Raw genomic sequence first — 20,762 nt, 5'->3', positions numbered from 1 at the left:
TCCAGTATGTATGGAGTAGTTTTGGGCTGCATAAAATTACAGGCAAGTTTCGCTGTATTATCCCTCTCATGATTCGGATTCTTTTGCTCTGGTCCCACTAACTGTAAACCGTGCTGTACTTTCACGGTGACCGAACTGTTATTGTTAATACTCGTGTCCACTACTAGCTGCAAAGCGTGCGGGAGTACTAAACATTTGTTACCGGAGCTAAGACTTGAGTTTAAACGGCTGTAACGTGTCTGTCGCTGCTACATCCTACCTATTATATCAAAGACTTGTCATGTTTTTTTTGGTGTTTTGTCACATGAGACTGGGGCCTGAGCTGAGTCGACTAGTCAAATGTCTAACTTTGTTAGATCTAAATCTAGTTTGTCCGACTCGACTACCGGTACATAAATATAAAGACTAAAGTTAACTTTCTACACGTTCTATGCGAGTGAAATATTTCATTCACCAATCATGGCAAACTCAACACTGCAAACAGCGGTGTTAACGTGCCAAGTTATTAAGGATCTTTTGAAGAACACTGAATTTATCGAACTTCTTAACAATGCAATTAGCAATGCCATTGATAAAAAAAAATGAAGTGTTAGGTAGACTAGAGATCATGCAGGGAGACATATTTGATCTCCAGAACAAACTTGAAATAAAAGATCAGGAAATCAACAATCTCAAGCATTCCATGAAATGTCGAGAAGAAGAATTCCGTGGTCTTCAGTTCGCCATCGACAAGCTGGAACAATATTCTCGGGGTTGCAACATCAGAATATTCGGCATTGCTGAAAAAACTGGTGAGAACACTGATTCATTAGTTGCAGACATAGTTTCTAGGAATCTGGGGATCTCATTCGAAGCCAAAAAAAAAAGACATCGAGCGATCACATCGGGTCGGAAGAATCAACCAACCAAGTATCAACCATTCCCATTCAGCTACAGGGAGCTCCGCTGAAGACGAATCTGGACCTGATAGACGCCCGCGCGGCATCATTGTTAAGCTATCATCCCATCGAAAGAGGCGTGAAATTCTCCTTAACAGAAGAAAATTAAAGGGTTCTGGGATTTCAATCGTAGAAGACCTCACGATGAAGAAACAGATACTTTTGAATAAAGCTCGGAAAATTCCCTCAGTGAATTCAGCATGGTCATCTGAAGGTCGAATCATTGTTTCCTTAATGTCATCAGGTGTCAAGTCATTAAAAAAAAACTAATTGCGAACGATGAAGACCTAAAAAAACCGATCGTTGACGAAAACATGATAATGAACTATTTTTATGGCCAGTGTCACTATCACAACCTTCCTGACTGCCCAAGTGATCCAAAAACTTACATGCATTGACAAAGTGCCAAAGTGCTTGGAATTACATATTTTCATACCTAGAAAGTACTGAACAGCTGATGATATAGTTTTTGGCTACTACATCTTTGTTGGTACAAGCAGATACTGCCTCAATGTTTAATTTTTCTTCTATGCATATTTAAGTGCTTTTATTCTGAAAGTTTGAAGACATTCTAGTAGGAACAATTTTTGCATACTGAGTTGAGAAGTACATTTCTCTATTGTACACATTTCAACTCTCATACTTATCCAGCTACTCATGTAAAGCAATTATACATATCTTTTCTGTATTATTGGCAGACTGCCACAATAAATACGCTGTTAACAAATGTGCATACAAATATACATGTAGTTATGATTCTTATTTTCATATAAACTCCAACACATAATCAACTCTTGTGAAAATATGTCATATCAACCTGTATACATGTATGGAGGTAGTACTGGGTAAAAATCTTGTTCTTTATTGTTATAAGATTGTCGCTCAATTATTCCTTGCTTAGGCACATACATACACATACATCTAAACATTTCTACATAAAATTAAACCCAAAAATACAGGACTAAGAAACTAACAATGAAAAGAAAAGAAAAAGAAAAAGCATAATGAAGTAACTGCGCATTCTTAAGTCTTAGAAACTTCTTAAGCTATTTTTTTTCAACTTCTTTATATGTACACATCAATATTGAACAAATATTTACATAAATGATAGAGTACTTACAAGAATGTGGCAGCAAATCCAATTTTGTTCTATACTGCTATTGACACTGTCACTAAGGTGTTCCTACATGTAGCTTCGGTCTACTTACATAAAAATACATCTTGAATATTTTGCATACAACAACAAGAAAATAAACTATTAATTTGTAAGCCTCCTAATCGAAACTTTACAATTATGCAACTTTACTCGAATTTACAACGTTACAAAATGTACATTAGTACATTAATATTAAAAATGATATACATAAAAGTATAAACTACACATTGATACATAAGTAAAACTGATCAACAAAATATTCATTACACAATATACATATATGTGACAGTAAACTTTTTATATTGCACTGCCAGTTGACAGTGTCATTGTGATTATTGTTCATATTTTTTAGTATTTTAAACTATGTATAAATAAAACAAACATTAAATATAAAAACACCTAAACTACTCCTAACATTACACATCATACACACCAATTTTTTAAACCTGTTTTTTAATTTGTTATAATTCCTTATTTTTATCGTTATCGAGCATTGTTAGTAAGTTTTGTTTGTTTTGCTTTTTCTCTGCGTAGTTTTGCGTACCATGTCAATTTTTTAATTTTACTACATACATATTGTTGTTTACAACAATTATTTTCTTTTCTCTACAAATTGCCCATACATACTGTCCAGTGAAAGCCATGTATTTATACTGAGCCAGTATCCAACATCTTTTAATGCTGGATGAGTGTTACAAACATGATAATTTTTGTTTTGACTGTATTAACTGCATCGGCAATGTTTGTTCAACACAATTTCCGATCATGTCATGAGCAATTTTTTCCTAGATAATAATGACAGTTCCTCAGTTCACAATGTGGAAAGCAGTAATTCATTTCAGTCTCTCATTGAGAATAGTTCTGGAACTTCCGAACACACTTACTATTCTGTATATGAATTTAATAAACAATATGATGCAGATTCTTTATCGAGTAGTTTCTCAATCGTTCATTTCAACTGTAGAAGCATTCAAAAAATTTTGATCATTTTGACATTTTTCTTGATAATATAAATAATAAATTCAAAATCATTGGTCTCACTGGAACATGGCTTACCAATTCTTCAGCAACTAATCTTTACAACAATCCTGATTATGAATTCATAAACAATCCACGTGATTACGGACGAGGTGGCGGAACTGCATTATATATTCATAAGTCTCTACGTTTTAAAATGCGAAATGATCTGACATGTTTTAAAAAATCATAGAAACTTTATTTGTAGAAATACTATGCAAACATAAACACAAGATCATTGGTGTAACATACCGCCCTCCAGGACAATCAATAAAGGAATTTCTAGCTGAATTATCTAATATTTTGAACAAATCGAATGTTAGCTCTAACTCTTGTTTTATAATGGGAGATTTTAATTTGAATTTGATTAATAATAACTCCAACAGTATTGAAGATTTTATGAATCTGATGCTTACTTTTTCTTTACGTGCAACCATTTTCAAACCCACCAGAATCACTAATTCTTCAGCCACCCTACTTGATAATATTTTCACAAATTCTACTGATTTCATTAATTCTGGAATTTTAGTGGCAGATGTAAGTGATCATCTTCCAGTATTTCTTTTGTTACCTTCAATCTCCTATTATAATGACAAACCTGCTGATACTCATTACACTAATAGAAGCTTTGATGACTCATTGTTACAGAACTTCTTTTTCAAGTTGTCTAACTCTCAATATGATGTTAGTTCAAGTAACAATGTTGAAACAAAATACAATCATTTTTTAGGTATATTTTTATGTTATTACAATGACCGCTTCCCCATAAGAAGCTATTCCATAAAGAAAAGGAATAAAAACCATGGATGACTAGGGAACTTAGAAAATTATGTATTAAAAAGAATAATCTATACAAGAAAAATATCAGAAATCCAACAAATTTAAATGAAATTAAATATAAAAAAATATAGAAATTTTGTGACTTATCAGCTGCGTAAAGTCAAATCTAATTATTACACACAAGAATTCAAACAGGTCAAAGATAACATCCATTCTACATGGAAATTAATAAATAATATAATTGGTAAGAAACTTAATTCTAAACCTATTGACTCAATTATTACTCCTGATGGTCAAACATTGTCTGACAATTCACTTATTGCGAATGCATTTAATAATCATTTCGTAACTATTGGTGAAAAATTGATAAATCAACATACTGCTATTAACTCGTCATCTGTACCTTCATTTCAGGATTACATTCCACAACGTAACCTGAAATCTATGTTTTTAAACCAATAACATGCAAAGAAATTTATGAAATTGTGAAAGATATGCCAAACGACTCTAGTCCTGGTATGGATTCAGTTGTTAGAGTATCTCATTGGTATGCATTCCATTATGTAATATTTTAATTTAAGCATATCAACAGGTACTGTTCCCAAATATTTGAAGATTGCTAAGGTCACTCCTATACACAAAAGTGGAAGTCGAGAAAATATGAACAATAATTATCGTCCAATATCTGTACTAAATATATTTGCTAAAATACTTGAGAGATGTGTGTATAACAGGATTATTAGTTTTATTAATGAAAATGATATAATATTTAACAAACAGTATGGATTCAGGAAGGGGCACTCCACATCTTCAGCTGTCTTGGAGCTTACACATAAGATACACAACTCTATTAATAACAAAGAACATACTCTAGCAATATTTATTGATCTCTCTAAAGCCTTTGATGTTATTGACCACTCTATTCTGTTAAAAAAAACTAGATTACCATGGAATAAGGGGCTTGCCACTCAAATGAATCACAGATTATTTAACCGATCGAGAACAAATTACTATATTTAACAAATGTGAGTCAAGCTCCAGGACAGTGAGATATGGAGTGCCCGAGGGTTCAGTCCTCGGCCCACTCCTTTTTCTGTTATTTATAAATGATTTACCCCAATGTTCAAATATGCTAAATTTTGTGTTATTTGCTGATGACACGTGTGTCTCTATGTCTGGTAGTAATATTGATATTCTGTTCAGAGATATGAATTTACAGCTTAAAAAGATCAATGAGTGGATGTCAGTCAATAATCTAATTGTGAATACTTCAAAAACCAATTATATGTTGTTTAGCACATGTAGCCATAAGATAGACAACTTAAAATTATACTATAATAGCTCTGAAATTACTAACTTCACAATGTAAAATTTTTAGGTATTTATTTGGATGACAATTTATCTTGGAACTTTCATATTAAACAGGTCTGTAATAAGATTGCTAAAAGATTGGGGTAATAGCTGAACTTAATTTTTTGCCAAGTTCATGTTTTAAAAATTTTATATCATGCTTTTATCACATCTACCATTAACTATGGAGTGATTGCATGGGGATTTACAACTAAAAGAAATATACAGAAAATTTTTACTTTACAAAAACGAGCAATCCGTCTAATAACTCATTCCAATTACCTCTCTGAAAGTGCACCTCTTTTCCAACGAAACAATATCTTACCGATTCAGAATATCATATCATTACAGACCTGTTTATTCATGTACCAATGCCACAACCATATGTTACCTAAGTCTCTTCAAGATTATTTTAAAATGAATAATTTATATCACTCATATCAAACTAGAAATTGTAACAGTTATCACCCTCCTTTGCCACGCATAGCTTTAACTAGACGATCTGTTTTTTTATTTTGGACCACTCTTTTGGAACTCATTACCGAATTCTGTTAAATTATCAAAATCTTTAAATCAATTTAAACGTGCATGTCTTCAAAACAAAACACTTTTAAACACGGCTTTCCATTTATTGTAATGATTTGTTTTCACCCCCCCCCCCCTCCCTTCTCTTAGACTTATTTGTAATTATGTTATGATTATATTGTTTGTTTACTTTACATGTATTAATATGATTTATTCTATACTTTAGGGGCCAATTTATACAAGCAGTTATGCTTTCTTTGACCCCTCCACGTATAATATATCTTTTAATGTCAATGATTTGTATATACGTATATTTTTAATTGTGGAAATAGATTTGAATTGAATTGAATAAAGTAATGACAAAAGATTTAGTAAATGCCGTGGAAATACAGTCGTACTTTTTAAAAGGAGCATAGCTATCAAAAATGAAAGTTAAATGCATTCATTCATTTTTGAGAGCTATGCTCCTTTTAAAACCTACGACTTTATTTCCATGGCATTTACTAAACCTTTTGTGATTACTTTATTCCATATGTCGAAGCAGACTATTTCTATTTTACTCTGGTACCTCTTTTTACTGCTAACTTGGACTGTTGGCGGTGAGGCCCTATTCAGATTTTCCTGATAGCATACTATTTCTATTTCATATATATATCTATGTATGAAATAAAAATAGTCTGCTTCGGCATATGGAATAAAGTAATGACAAAAGGTTTAGTGAATGCCGTGGAAATAAAATCGTAGATTTTAAAAGGAGCATAGCTCTCAAAAATAAAAGGTAAATGCATTCATTAATTTTTGAGAGCTATGCTCCTTTTAAAATCTACGACTTTATTTCCATGGCATTTACTAAACCTTTTGTGATTACTTTATTCCATATGAGGAAGCAGACTTTTCTATTTTACTCAGGTACCTTTTTACTGCTAAACTTGGACTGTTGGCGGTGAGGCCCTATTCAAATTTTCTTGTTTTGGAGCCGGAGATTCGCCATTGTCATCTTGCAGTCATGGCAACGCGTCTTTAGATGCGTCTTTTACAGTGCGCTTCCTCCATCTTCAGCGCATTGATTTCTTTGAAAGGTGACTTATATACATATATTTCATACATGTATATATCTCATTACTCACATGTAAAAAATGTAAACATTGATGAAACTGATGCACTGGATCTGCCGCCCTTTATTGGCCTTAGTGATCGTAGAAAGTCATTAATAAAACGGTGTAGGCCTAATATCGATTAAACTTTGTAAGATTATGAATGAATATAATACGCCTATTATCGTCGCTATCGCTTCCATCGTCATCATCCTCATCACATCATCATGGTCATTTTCAGCCCCACCATCTTCATTATAATCCTAAATATACTAAAATATGCTGATGACACAGTAATCCTAGGCCTGATGAAAAGTGAAACTGGTGATGATAGTTATCATAGAAGTATTGAACGCTTCTCAAGGTGGTGCAAAAACAACCACCTCTTCATAAACCCATATCCATCTAAATGTAAAGAACCTATTTCTTTATCTTAGAATTGCTCACCCACAACCAGATTCAATTGTATTAGACGCTGTTACCATTGAAGTAGTAGATAGTTTTAAGTATCTAGGACCATTGACGATAAACTTAATTGGATACCCCAAGCCAAGATCACACTTTCAAAAGCTCGAAGGCGAATGTTCTTCCTTCGAAAGCTTAGGACCGCGCATGTTCAAGAGAGGATATTGCAGGTCTTTTATAAAGCAATAGTGGAAAGTGCACTTCTCTTTAATTCAATTGTTTGGATACATGCAAGTAGGAAAGAGGACATACAAAAACTAAAAAGAGTTGAAAAGCAAGCCTCTTAAATAACAAAAGAAAAAGGGTGCTTTGTAGACGAGAATGAAGGTAGATTCCTTGAGAAGCCAAAGAGATCATAATTAATGAAAACCATGGCCTTCATAAATATTAAAATTTGATCAAGTCAGGCAAGCGTCTGAGATCCCTTCCCGGCAGAACATCACGCTTTGTAAATTCTTTCGTTCCAGTTTCAATCTGTGTATTTAATAAACATACTAGAAATTATGTTACACCCCCCTTCCTGCCGTTATCTTAACTTCTCTTATCTTTGTTTGTTGATTTGTATAATGTTAAATATATGTATCGTGTAATCTTTTGTTTGTATCATGTAATATTCTAAATTGTTTTGTACGAACGAATTCAATTTCCATTTGTACTCGATTGCAATAATAATAACAACAACGACAATAATAAGAAGAAAAAGAACAGTAATAATAATATAGCATTTGAGGTGCCAATTTATCTAGTTTCTTACTCAATGGCGCTCTATATATTACCCCGCCTTGAGCTACAGCTGCTAGAGGCGCTTGGTACATTCAAGGAATTATTCCTGCCGGGTACCCATTTACCTCACCTGGGCTGAGTGCAGCACAATGAGGATAAATTTCTTGCTGAAGGAAAACACGCCGTGGTTAAGATTCGAACCCACGTACATACTAACATTTTTTTCTAGATAAACTTACAGTAATTGCTGGTTGATAATCGGTTGTGTCTGGTATCCATGAATGAGGACTATTTAGTCTGGCGTTGCTGGCCCCGTGATCTTCATCTATGGCACTGGTAACACTGATCTGTCCATCCTCGATCCATTTACCTTCTAGACCGAGAGGCAACATACAGTGGTCTGTTGAAGGCAAGATTTAAGAGCATGACTGAGTAAGTACAGGCAGGATTCCACAGTGCGGTTTTGTAGGGCCACAAACATGATTGTATGTGAATGTTTAACATAGCATTGAGTCTGATTCGTCCATTTTCCGTTCTCAAGCACGATAGGAGCGAGTCTACATTATTTGTCAATATCTTAGCGCATAATGGTTGAATCTACATTAGGCAATGACACTTCTAATCATCAAGAGCAAACGATTCGACTTTCGACCTTAGATCTAGGTCAATTTTTCGATGAAGGTAACTTTAAATCTTGGTAAAACATCCCCATTACAGAACTAATTCTTATGTATGCCTACATGCAGATATCTAGTTTGGTTCACAAATGCAGAACTGATTTTCTGTTATTTTCTTTTTCTCATTGACACGAATAATCAAACGAAAAGCAAAATGGTGTCAGGAGGATTCCTGTCCTACAAGGCTACGGGTCAGATCAATGATAGATAGTTATCGAAGAAAAAAATAATTAATCCTTGCATAATTACATCGGCAATCTGGACAATTTTAAAATGTTCATTTAAAAATATTTTTGACAATAATAATAATAAGTTACCTGGATATTTGTGTGGAATTACTTCATTACATCCTAGTACATGTAAAGAGAAGAAAAAAATCATATGAATGAAAAAAAAGATAATGGAGATTGTATTCAGATACGTTTCACTAATACTGACAATGATGAAAACTGTGCATACTGCAGTAAGGGGGAAAGGCAATGAAGTTCGCGTTCCAAACTTTTCTGAAGGACCTGCACATTTTTTAAACAATAAACTTTAATCTTTGACAGTCGACTCTTCTTTTCTTTCAAGGTGTATAATGCAAATGTCTATGGTAAAAACAAGGAACCTGATCGTGCTTCCATCCAGTCTCCATGCAGTGCATTCATAAATCAACACATTCAAATTGATGCAACGTCTTCCTCGAATAATTTGTAGGTTTTGGATTTTGATGATGATGCTCTGTCATAAAGGAGAAGGAGTAATATCACCTCATTTCAATGGATTATAGAATTATCATATTATACTGCAAACACATTGTTATTACTCCCATGATTTGTATCACATTTAGCATATCTATGTTTCTAATGACATTTTCATTATTTACATTACACTACAAAAACTCTGGTGTTGATTTAACACCAGGCCAGAATCTATATATGTCCACAACAGAGAAGTGTTAAACAATACCAGTTTCGTTTTGGTCTAACACCAGATAGGTGTTTGTACAACACCAATTAGTATTAAAACAATATCGGTTTGTTGTTTCAATACTTTAACTGGTGTGGACATGATATAGATTCCGGGCTGGTGTTAAATCAACATCGGAGTTTTGCAGCGTATTCTATTCAAATCAAATTGTTGTTGGGGTGGACTTGTCCTTTAACTTCGCAGCCGCGTTTGTTTCTGCTACGATCCTGAAATCTTTAAAAGAAAATAATGCTTACGAGTAGATTTTCGGTAGAAGAGATCACCGCCAGAATCTTTCAAATGTTCTATCTGCTCTCCATCATGAATGGCGCCCGCTCCGAAAACAAGACAAAAGCCACTTGGTCCAACAAAGAAACTGCGACATTCAAAGTTTTCTTCTTCGACACACATCTTAAAAAAAAACGAATATAAACTGATAGATGTCATCGGGGCCTAAAGAAAATATCATTCGCAATTATAATTATTTACAACACTAAATTGTAACTCCTAAGATTTTGATTTTGCAAGCCCAGAAATGGATTTAAATAACTCAAGCACGTACCTGCGCACATTGCTCCTCTACATCCGGGACGAGAAGGCCGAGGTTATGGTATGACGTCATTGTCCAGGGATTCAGAGGATAGGTATCTGGTATTCTTGTAAAGTCAGATAGGACATTCGTTGCACCTTCGTAATAGAGAATGACATTGCGGAATGAAAAAAAAGGATGATAAGTATACTAATAGACCTAATCATGATGCTGGTGATAATGATGATGATGACGAAAGTAATAGTCAGACTAATGATGGTTAAAATTTATGATAATTAGACAAAAATAGTAGGCCGAATAATAATGGTATTAGTTATTACAATAGCAATTAGCATGACAGCATACAGATCATAAAAGTAAACGACAATAATGATGAGAATGTAATTGCAACTGCTCAAAATATGCTATATTGAGACTAATCAATATTTATTGTTAAGAATGTTAAGACCTTATTTAGGTAGTCTATATACTACTACAACTATAACTAATACTACTACTACCACTAATAATAATAATAATAATTATAATGATATCATTAATAACAATAATGCATTAAGATTGTAATAATCATGATAATAATAATAACACTGATGATAATGATGAAAGTAATATGCTGATAACAATAGCAATAATAATAATGAAGATAATAATAGCGTTAACAATCATAGTTCATAAAAGGAATTCGATTGATAAAAGCCATATAACTTACATGCAGGCACTGGGCAGTAGTCCCTTCCAACGCTGTCGTTCTGGTCAGCGTAGAAACACCAAGGTCTCTCACTTCCGTCGGGATTTCGACAAAAATTCTCCTTTAATTCTTGAGAAAAAAAGACAATACAAAAGAAGATGGTACGTTCAATTGATTTACTGCAATAAGCGATCAAATCAGCGGGCCGTTTCATAAAACTGGTGAACCTAGTCTAGTTCTAGACGATTTCAATTAAATCATATTCTCCGCCGTATCGTACTATTCCGTACGTACGCCCAAGCCGAGTGAGCGCGCACATCCGAGAACCTGTTGGCCCGAAAAAAATTTCTTGCGCGCTAAAGCATCGCCAATGGTGTACCATTTACCCCCAAAAGATCACCAGCCGTGATCACCAGTCGTTCTTAAAGTCGCTCTTATCTTACGAACAGCTTTATGAAATACACACCAGTATATACTAGACAATTACTATAACACACACACACACAATCACGTGCACACACACCCACACACACACACCCCACACACAAACACACACCGTTACTTACATGTACCTTATACTTTCAAGATATTTTCGTTAGTAGGACAAGAGACGGTGTTAGCCTCGTTATTTTATGACAAAAATGAAATGATATCCTCGCAAGGCCAACGATGTGTGCTAATCAAAATACACAATGCTGTGTGTGTGTACGTGTGGTGTGTGTATTCACTCGCGTACCTACGGGGGGGGGGCAGTCTGTCCCCCTGATGAGTCACAACCCATGCAAAGGACGTATCCCTGCCCCCCCCCCCCCCTGACGAGCTTGAAGAACCTTTTTTTTGCTTGTCACTTTTTTCTGGTACAATATCCTTTAATTGAGGTTGAAGACCCTTTTTTTGCTTGTCAATTTTTTTTGCCGTACGGTTTTGCCCACCCCCCCCCCCCCGCCCTGTGGAAAATCCTAGGTACGCCACTGTGTGTGTGTGTGTGTAAAGATTGTGATAGTGGGAGGTGTGTGCGGATGTGGGATGCATGTGTGTGTTATGGAGTTAGTGTGTGTGCTTGCATGTGTTGCTGGTACTTATCAACTCACTACAGAGATCTGACTTGGTCTTACCTATTTCTGTCTCGTTGAATCCATGGTCTACGTCTGACCAAGTCAAACAGCTGTATCCACTTTCTGTGAATCTCGCTATGCCCATGTAGTCCGATCCGTTGGTTTCATTGTTGTAACATCCTGCATGCTCTGCAGCAGAATGGACATAATATTGTAAGTTATACTTGACCATCCATCAATACTACCAACTTAACTATGATCCCCGTCTTACAAAACAAAAATCAACATCATTATTATCATCCTCATCATAATCATCACAAGTATCACCAACACCACCACCACGGTCATTTTCACTATCATCATTATCATCATCATCACCATCATCACCAACATCATCATAACTACAATCACGTCTTCATCATCACCATAATAATAATTGGCATTTATATAGCGCTTTATCAATCTACAACTGTTCAAAGCGCTTCACAATTATTATTACCCGGTCGCTGGATTCATAGCATTCCAAGCAGCCTGTTAGGCACAAACTTAATTGCCAAACCAACCACAATGACGGTTGTTTCCTACCGGTACCCAATTAGCACCTGGGTGAGAGTGGCAAAGTGTGGATTGACTCCTTGCCAAAGGGCGCTAGGCCATGGTGGGATTCGAACACACGACCCTCTGATTACAAGGCGAGAGTCAGAACCGCTACACCACGGCGCTTCCACCATGATCATGACCATGATCATGACCATGATGACAATCATGATCATGAAGAGCCGTGGTGTAGTGGTTCTGACTCTGGCCTTGTAAACAGAGGGTCGTGTGTTCGAATCCCACCGCGGTCTAGCGTCCTTTGGCAAGGCGTTAATCCACACTTTGCCACTCTCGACCCAGGTGCTAAATGGGTATATGCGAAAGATATTGTATGTGTGAATTTGCCACCGCCATAATCGAGGCTGCGATGAATGCAAGGAATGCTCCCCAGCGAGTGGAAATAGTGCACTTTTCGTACAGGACTGAAATGAATCCAATGACCTGGGTAATAATAAGATGTAACGCGATTTGAGCCATTCTGTGAAAAGCGAGATATAAAAATTGGCTATTATTATGATCATCCTTATCACCGTTATCACCACCACCATCATCATCTTCGTCATCATCATCATCAATATAATCACCATTAATCACCATTATGACAAGAAGTCGTACTTAGTATACTGCCATGATTATTGTTGACAAAAGACTTAACCCCGAAAAAACTCCTAATTATCATATCTACAATCATCATCGCTACCATCATTATCCGAATTGCAGATATTAATGATATAATTACGAAGATAATCAACAATATCTTAATTCTTAGCGATTGCTCCTTCGATTCCGAATTTCACTCTTATTATCAAAATCAGCATCCTTCTGGGGTGAACAAGACCTATAAGTATACCCACCGTTGCAGTAGTGAACATCACACTGGACGAAGAATCCGAAATATCTGCAGTGGGGGAGGTATCCTTCTGGCAGTTTCAGTTTACACACTTGCCCCGGTACATCTATGAAGGTGATAAAAAACAAATTAAGCCAGAAATAACACATACATCTACAAACATATCTATGTGTTAAGTAAATAATAACATTAAAACAATAACTCCAAAGGGGGAAGTGCACCCTGTAGAAAAGTTTGTAATGAAAAGGAAGAATTAATGATAAACAGAAAATGGTTAAGTTTTGAAGAAATTCCATTAAAGATTAAGAGAGTTATTACAACTTCAAATTGTGGATATGTGACGTCATAAACGAGCAGCTGCTTCACACGTTATGTAATATAAAATTTAAATATTTTGTTTCTGGTTCGTGATAATTTTTTTTTTTTGAAGAACGGGTGTGAAATGATTTTTCTATTGATATACTAAACGTATATTAGAACACTCTTTAAATTTCTGAGGAAATTATATTTCATTGATTTTTTTACCATACGAAAGGTAGGAAAGCTGTTTTCACCTCTTTGGTGGATTTTTCTCAAACCTTCGGCAATATTTTTTTATTTGCTTTTTCTGTCTATTTTACAATTTTTTTTTCCAAGTGAACCTTTCATTTAAGTGTCAAATAAAAAAACACATAACCAATATATACATCTATTATGTATAAGCTAGGATTGAAAAGGGCGCTGTACCTGTGTGGTTAACGAAGTAGTCCTCATAGAAAGGAAGGATGTCACTGCCATAATCAGAATCACCCTCGGACGGGCATGTACGGCAGTTGTTATCCCATAAGCAAAACGTGTCCTCGTCTCCATGCCACTCACGGGGCTTCAGAATATTGTAGCAGTCGTGTTGTCCTTGGGCTGTAAAAAGATAAAGACGATGTTCCCCATTAACAGAGCTTAGTACAAACCCTACTATGAAGAGCAAACTGTCACAAAATGTGATCAAAGTGCATTTACAGTGTGTTTATACTGTGTTCATAGTGTATTTACAGTTTGTTCACAGTGTTTTTACAGTATCTTTAAATTTTGTTCACATTTTGTTCACAGTGTTTTACAGTGTGTTCACAGTGTTTTTACTGTATGCTTAAATTTTGTTCACATTTTGTTCACAGTGTGTTACAGAGTGTTCACAGTGTATTCACTGTGTGTTTTCAGTATTCTTACATTGTGTTTATCGTGTGTTTACAGTGTTTTCAGAGTGTGTTTACAGTATGTTAAAAGTGTATACACCTTGTGTTCACAGTGTGTTTATGGTGTGTTCACAGTGTTTTACAGTATCTTCAAATTTTTTTCACATTGTTCTCACAGTGTGTTTATGATATGTTCACAGCGTTTTTTTTTTTAACCAAGTGCACACCTAGTTACCAAGAATGCATATAGCATTTCATTTATTTGAAAGCAATATAAAAGGGCATTGTAGATTAAATGCTTTGCTCACGGGCATAGGTGCCGTATTTCCAGTATGTTCAAAGTGTGTTCACATTGTGTTCACAGTGTGTTTACAGAGTGTTCACAGTGTATTCACTGTGTGTTTTCAGTATGCTTACATTGTGTTAACAGTGTGTTTATCGCGTGTTTACAAAGTATTTAGAGTGTGTTTACAGTATATTCAAAGTGTATTCACCTTGTGTTCACAGTGTGTTTATGGTGTGTTCAGTGTGTTTACAGTATGTTTAAAGTGTGTTCACATTGTGTTGACAGTGTGTTTAAAGAGTGTTCAAAGTGTGTTCACAGTGTTAAGAGTATCTTCAAATTTTGTTCACATTATGCTCACAGTGTGTTTATGGTATGTTCACAGTGTGTTTACAGTGTGCTAAAATTTTGTTCACATTGTGTTAACAGTGTGTTTACAGAGTGTTCACAGTGTATTCACTGTGTGTTTTCAGTATGCTTACATTGTGTTTACAGTGTTTTTATCGTGTGTTTACAGTGTGTTCAGAGTGTGTTTACAGTATGTTCAAAGTGTATTCACCGTGTGTTTATGGTGTGTTCACAGTGTGTTTACAGTATGTTTAAAGAGTGTTCAAAGTGTGTTCACAGTGATTACAGTGTGTTCACAGTTTGTTCATCGTGTGTTTACAGTATGTTCACAGTGTGTTTACGGTGTGTTCACAGTGTGTCTGTAGTATGTTTAAAGTGTGTTTACGGTGTATTTAGAGTATGTTTCAAGTGTGTTCACAGTATGTTTACAGTGTGTTCAAAGTGTGTTTACAGTATGTTTAAAGTGTGTTCACATTGTGTTCACAGTGTGTTTAAAGAGTGTTCAAAGTGTGTTCACAGTTTGATCATCGTGTGTTTACAGTGTATTTAGAGTATGTTTAAAGTGTGTTCACAGTATGTTTACAGTGTGATCACAGTTTGTTCATCGTGTGTTCACAGTATGTTCACAGAGTGTTTACAGTGTGTTCACAGTTTGTTCATCGCGTGTTTACAGTATGTTCATCGTGTGTTTACAGTATGTTCACATTGTGTTAACAGTATGCTTACAGTGTGTTTACAGAAGATTCACAGTGTGTTTACAGAATATTCACAGTGTGTTTATGTATTCATCGTGTGTTTACAGTGCACTCAAAGTATGTTTACAATATGTTTACTAACTTTTCTTTGTGCTTACAGTGTGCTTACCCTACTGGAAAAAACAAAGTGTGTTCATATGACAATAATAATAGTAATAATTATTGGCATTTATGTAGGCTTTATCATTCTACGACTGCTCAAAGCGCTTCACAGTTGTTATTACCCGGTCACTGGATTCATATCATTTCAAGCAGCATGTTAGTATAGTATAGACGCACACTTGCTAAGCTAACCATAATGACGGTTGTTTCCTACCGGTACCCAATTAAAACCTGGATGAGAGTGGCAAAGTGTGGATTGACGCCTTGTCAAAGGACGCTAGGACATGGTGGGATTCAAACACACGACCCTCTGATTACAAGGCGAGAGTCAGAACCGCTACACCACAGCGCTTCCATGGTACATAGGTTCAACTTGACACTGACAAATTTGAGCATGTCGACAGTGTGGATCACATGTTCATATAGTCAACCAAGTGAACAGTCACACTGTCGAGGTGTCCAGAGTGTGAAAATATCTTCACACTGTTGAATTTCAGCATTTCAACAGTGTAAATAACTTTTTTCACATAGTCCACTATAATGGGTATTCAGAGTCTAATCACATAGTAGGCTAAGTGTCTCTGTTTATAGGCTTATGCTTAAATCTAACGGCGTGATCGTGATTTCACACTATGGAACCCTCAAAATTTTAGTTTTCACAGTCTATTCACAGAGTAGGCTAGGTGCCATTGTTTAGATGCTCAAATCTAAGAGTATGAGAGTGATTTAACTTGAGTTTTACTCAATGAACTAAATACGTGATTGTGCGTTGCTTCCATTAGATTTGTGTGTGTGTGTGTGTATGTGTTTACAATTTCCGACAAAATACAAATAGACAAGTTAACAATACATACGTTCACCAAATTGACATTTGGAAATTCTGACGGAAAACAAAGGTAAATTTTAATACAAAAATAAAAAACAATATAGCCGACCGGTAGAACTGTCATGAAAAAAATATTAGATTTGATATCGACTTGCTCTCGGCTTCGGTGGCATGACTTTGAAATAATGATACAGATGGTTCGTAATAATTTTTTAGTTTGATTTACCACCCTTTCACACGGTAAAGAAATGTTATTTGATTGAATATTCCGGTCAAAAATAAGACTAATGACGAATATTTAGCAAGTGTGAAACCGATTCACGCACGCTAATCACAGTCACGATTACAATAGCAATCATCATTACAACGATGGTTTAAGATCCACTTGTTTTTCAAAATTGAAAGAAATTCGAGATGAATAACGTGATGAAAGGGATGGTTTATGAAAGTGGGTGCATGGTTTTGTTTACTTTAAGTCAGGGAATATGATTACTTTTCATGTGGGCCGATAAAATTATAAAGTAACATTAAGACCACCGTCTATTCTAAAAGACAGGAATATGAGGTTTAAGATTTTTGGTAAAATGAAGCGATTGTTGCTTTCACCATGGGATACTATTTAAACTGTTCTGCGCATGTCCAGTCCACCAATGCCGTGCCCTCGTTGCACGAGATTGATATTATTAAGAGTCTATTTGTAGAGCTGTCATAAAACCGGTTTCTCATTATGTACACATTAAATGAAATCACTCGATGTCAATCACATGGCTTCATTAGACAAATGATTTTATTACAGAATCCTTTCATGTTAGTCTCAAAGCAATCACTTTTACGGTGTTTGATAAGACTCACGACAACATTGCTAATTTTTGTGATTTAACTATGGGCACGATTTACTGAAATGGAGCGCGAGATTAGATTTAGATGTAATGAATTTGATTGGAGGACATATGTAAAAAGACATTTTATGATATTTGGTGTCTTTTTGACAACTCAACCATAAGATACAGCTTTGGCGAATATATTGGATTTATTTCCATTAAAAAAGTCGTTATTAAAAGCAATCCTAATGATCGGTCGATGACAAGAGTAGAATGAATCTAAAAAGGTGATCATACTTAATTTACAGATGAATAATAAATAAATGACAGGATATTTTTCCACTGAAGTGATATTGCAAATGACAGAGTATAAGAGAAGGGAAAATAAACTGGTGATCATTATACACTCTTAAAATAATTGGGCAAAAATGCCCAACTTTCAACAAACCTTTGACAACATACTGTCTACACAACTATTGGTTGAAATCTGTCCAAAATGGGCAATAAAAACTAATAGTTGGGTAATAAATTTGCTCAATTGGATAATAATTGCCAAGGATATATATATATATATATTATGTTAACCAACATACAACCCAATACATTGGATAGTGTGTTGCCCGACATTTTAAACAGGATGAAGAAAAAAGTAGATAAAAAATTGAAGAGGAATTAAAATGATTAATAATAATGATAATAATAATAATGATATTGGTAACACTAATGTGAATTGTATTGATGATGATAATAATTATAATGATGAGTGGATGAGGAAGAAAAAGAAGAAAAGGAAGAAGAAGAAGAAACAAGAAGGAGCGGAGGAGGAGGAAGGAGAAAAAGAAGAAGAAGAATAAGAAGAAGACGGAGAAGAAGAAGAAGACGGAGAAGAAGAAGAAGGAGAGGAAGGAGAAGGAGACGAAAAAAAGAGAAGAAGAAAAAAAGATAAGAACAAAGAAAAAGAAGAAGAAGTAGATAAAAAGGAGGAGAATAAAGAAGAAGCATAAAAAATTTCATCTACACGGTGATTGCCAAATTTAATATAAAAATAAGTGAGATAGAGTTTATTTAAAATCGGGCGGTTAACGGTGAAAAAAGGATTTGTAGCAAACAATTATTGCATGAGAAAGTCTTTAAATTCAAGGTAAATTGTCACAATATTAACATAGATTTGGTTCTGGTACATTAAAATAAACTTATCTTTATGAATCATGAAATTTTAGCTGACAACCGATAATTCTAATGTTCACTGGGCACCCTAAAAGGCATAAGTGGGACAGTGTCTTAATATTACATGGAGAAATGCCTGACATTTTATGAAATTCCGTGTTTATTTTGCTGATTTCTCAGCAATTACACATTTTGATCCAAAAGTCATTGGGAACACATTTTTTTTTATTTATACACACAAACACTTGGGTTGCCATTTTATTGGATTCAGTTCGAAGTCATTTTGTAATCGTTACCACAACTGGCATTTATTTTAAACAAGGATACTTCTTAATAAGAATACAGTCGTTTTAGCTTTCTAGAGGAGCATCACTTTCGAAAAGTTTGGGGCTCCAAAATAGAAATCTCCACTTAAGTGTGACCATAGTAAATTCAATAGTTGCAAATATTTACCTACAAAAGGCTATAGAAATGAACAAACATTAGAGTATGACGACTAGGATCTATCTGACAGATACTATTTTTCTTTCCTCCCTCTGTTTTCTTTTTATTACCCTCCTTTAACCACTACTTGATACATCATAGGGATTGGTTGTCTCTGCCCCCATTTCATCAAGAAAATTAAGCATTATTAACCTCATTCGTGTTAAGCTGACATTTAGTTAAACAGTGATATTGCGCATTCGATTATAAAATATAAATAGCAAAGACTGATGGAGGCTTCTCTCTTGTCTCTCATTAAGTGGATGTGATGAATACCGTATGAATAATTAGGTTAAATGTTTAATTGCTCATGTGCAGTGGCGAATCCAGGTAGGGGCCGTGCCCCCCTCCCCTTTAAGAGTCATAACATTTAAAAAACAAATTTGTTTGCAGCATAAAGCAGAGATCACAAACAGTATTCGATATTAATTTTGTTTCACGAGGAGGGAAAACTGATGAAGGAAATGAGTAAAATAATTTAAAATAACCTCGAAGGAATTTTATTTCAAACAAAATAAATGAAAAGGAGTTCACAGATGTCAGAAAACTATATCGATCTAAATTGTAATCGAATTTTTCTGGGCATATGTGCAAGAATATGAAAATATCTTGAGTCGACCACTTAGTCGACCAAGCGAAGTGAGCTCAATTGCCAAGTATGTTAACCTAATAGATGATGTTCAGACCACCAAAAGGGACATTATGATCAAATTTTTAATCATGATATTACGTACATGTGTCAGTAAAAAAATAATGAGAGCGCGAAGCGCGAGCTGATTTTTTTTTGTATATATTGATCCCAAACGGGGACATTTTAGGAACTATATTTAGGAATTTATGAGGAGCATGAATATCTAACCATAATAATACCAGCCCCAAGCGCTTGCTGAATACACCTAAACACATGAAGCACTTTTTGTATTCATTGTAATCATGAGCATGATAAGTATCTCACTAATCAAATATTAGCGCGAGCTGAAGACTTTTGAAATTCAGACCTGGAGAGGGGCATTCTAAAACTTGTATGAAGGAATACACTAAGACCATACGTATTTTACTAACCAAAATGCGAGCACGAAGCGCAAGCTAAAAATATTTGTTAATCAGACCAGAAAAAGTGACATTTAAAGGAATTTATGAAGATCAGACATATCTGACCAACCCACAAATGCAAACGTAAGACTGGAAATGTTTTATGTTTATTTATTAATGTTAAATGTATTGAACATAATCGATATTCAGACTTTAAAAGGGGCCATCCCTTAAGTTGTCCTTAAAAAGAGAAGCATATGTCACTACATAAAACAGGAACTCGAAGTGCGAGGAAATATATAATTTGGTTTATATTGACTAGAAAATGAGATCTTTTGGTACAACATGATCTCATTAAAC

The 20,762-nt window shown here is 34.9% G+C and overlaps 1 protein-coding gene across 1 annotated transcript in view; it reads right to left on the bottom strand.

Moving 5' to 3' along the window:
• Nucleotides 1-14,345, bottom strand: part of LOC121421906 — a 142,507-nt gene extending 128,162 nt beyond the window's left edge. The window contains 8 exon segments of the mRNA XM_041616707.1: nucleotides 8,288-8,448; nucleotides 9,043-9,075; nucleotides 9,934-10,087; nucleotides 10,239-10,363; nucleotides 10,936-11,043; nucleotides 12,030-12,158; nucleotides 13,421-13,522; nucleotides 14,143-14,345. Of these exon segments, the coding sequence (XP_041472641.1) occupies nucleotides 8,288-8,448; nucleotides 9,043-9,075; nucleotides 9,934-10,087; nucleotides 10,239-10,363; nucleotides 10,936-11,043; nucleotides 12,030-12,114 (666 nt within the window). The 5' untranslated portion in view covers nucleotides 12,115-12,158; nucleotides 13,421-13,522; nucleotides 14,143-14,345.
• Nucleotides 14,346-20,762: the final 6,417 nt, after the last annotated feature.

The sequence above is a fragment of the Lytechinus variegatus genome, chromosome 9 (assembly GCF_018143015.1).
Source record: "Lytechinus variegatus isolate NC3 chromosome 9, Lvar_3.0, whole genome shotgun sequence".
NCBI lineage: Eukaryota > Metazoa > Echinodermata > Echinoidea > Temnopleuroida > Toxopneustidae > Lytechinus > Lytechinus variegatus.
Note: the sequence above shows the minus strand (reverse complement) of the source record. Positions and strands in the feature narration are given on the sequence as shown.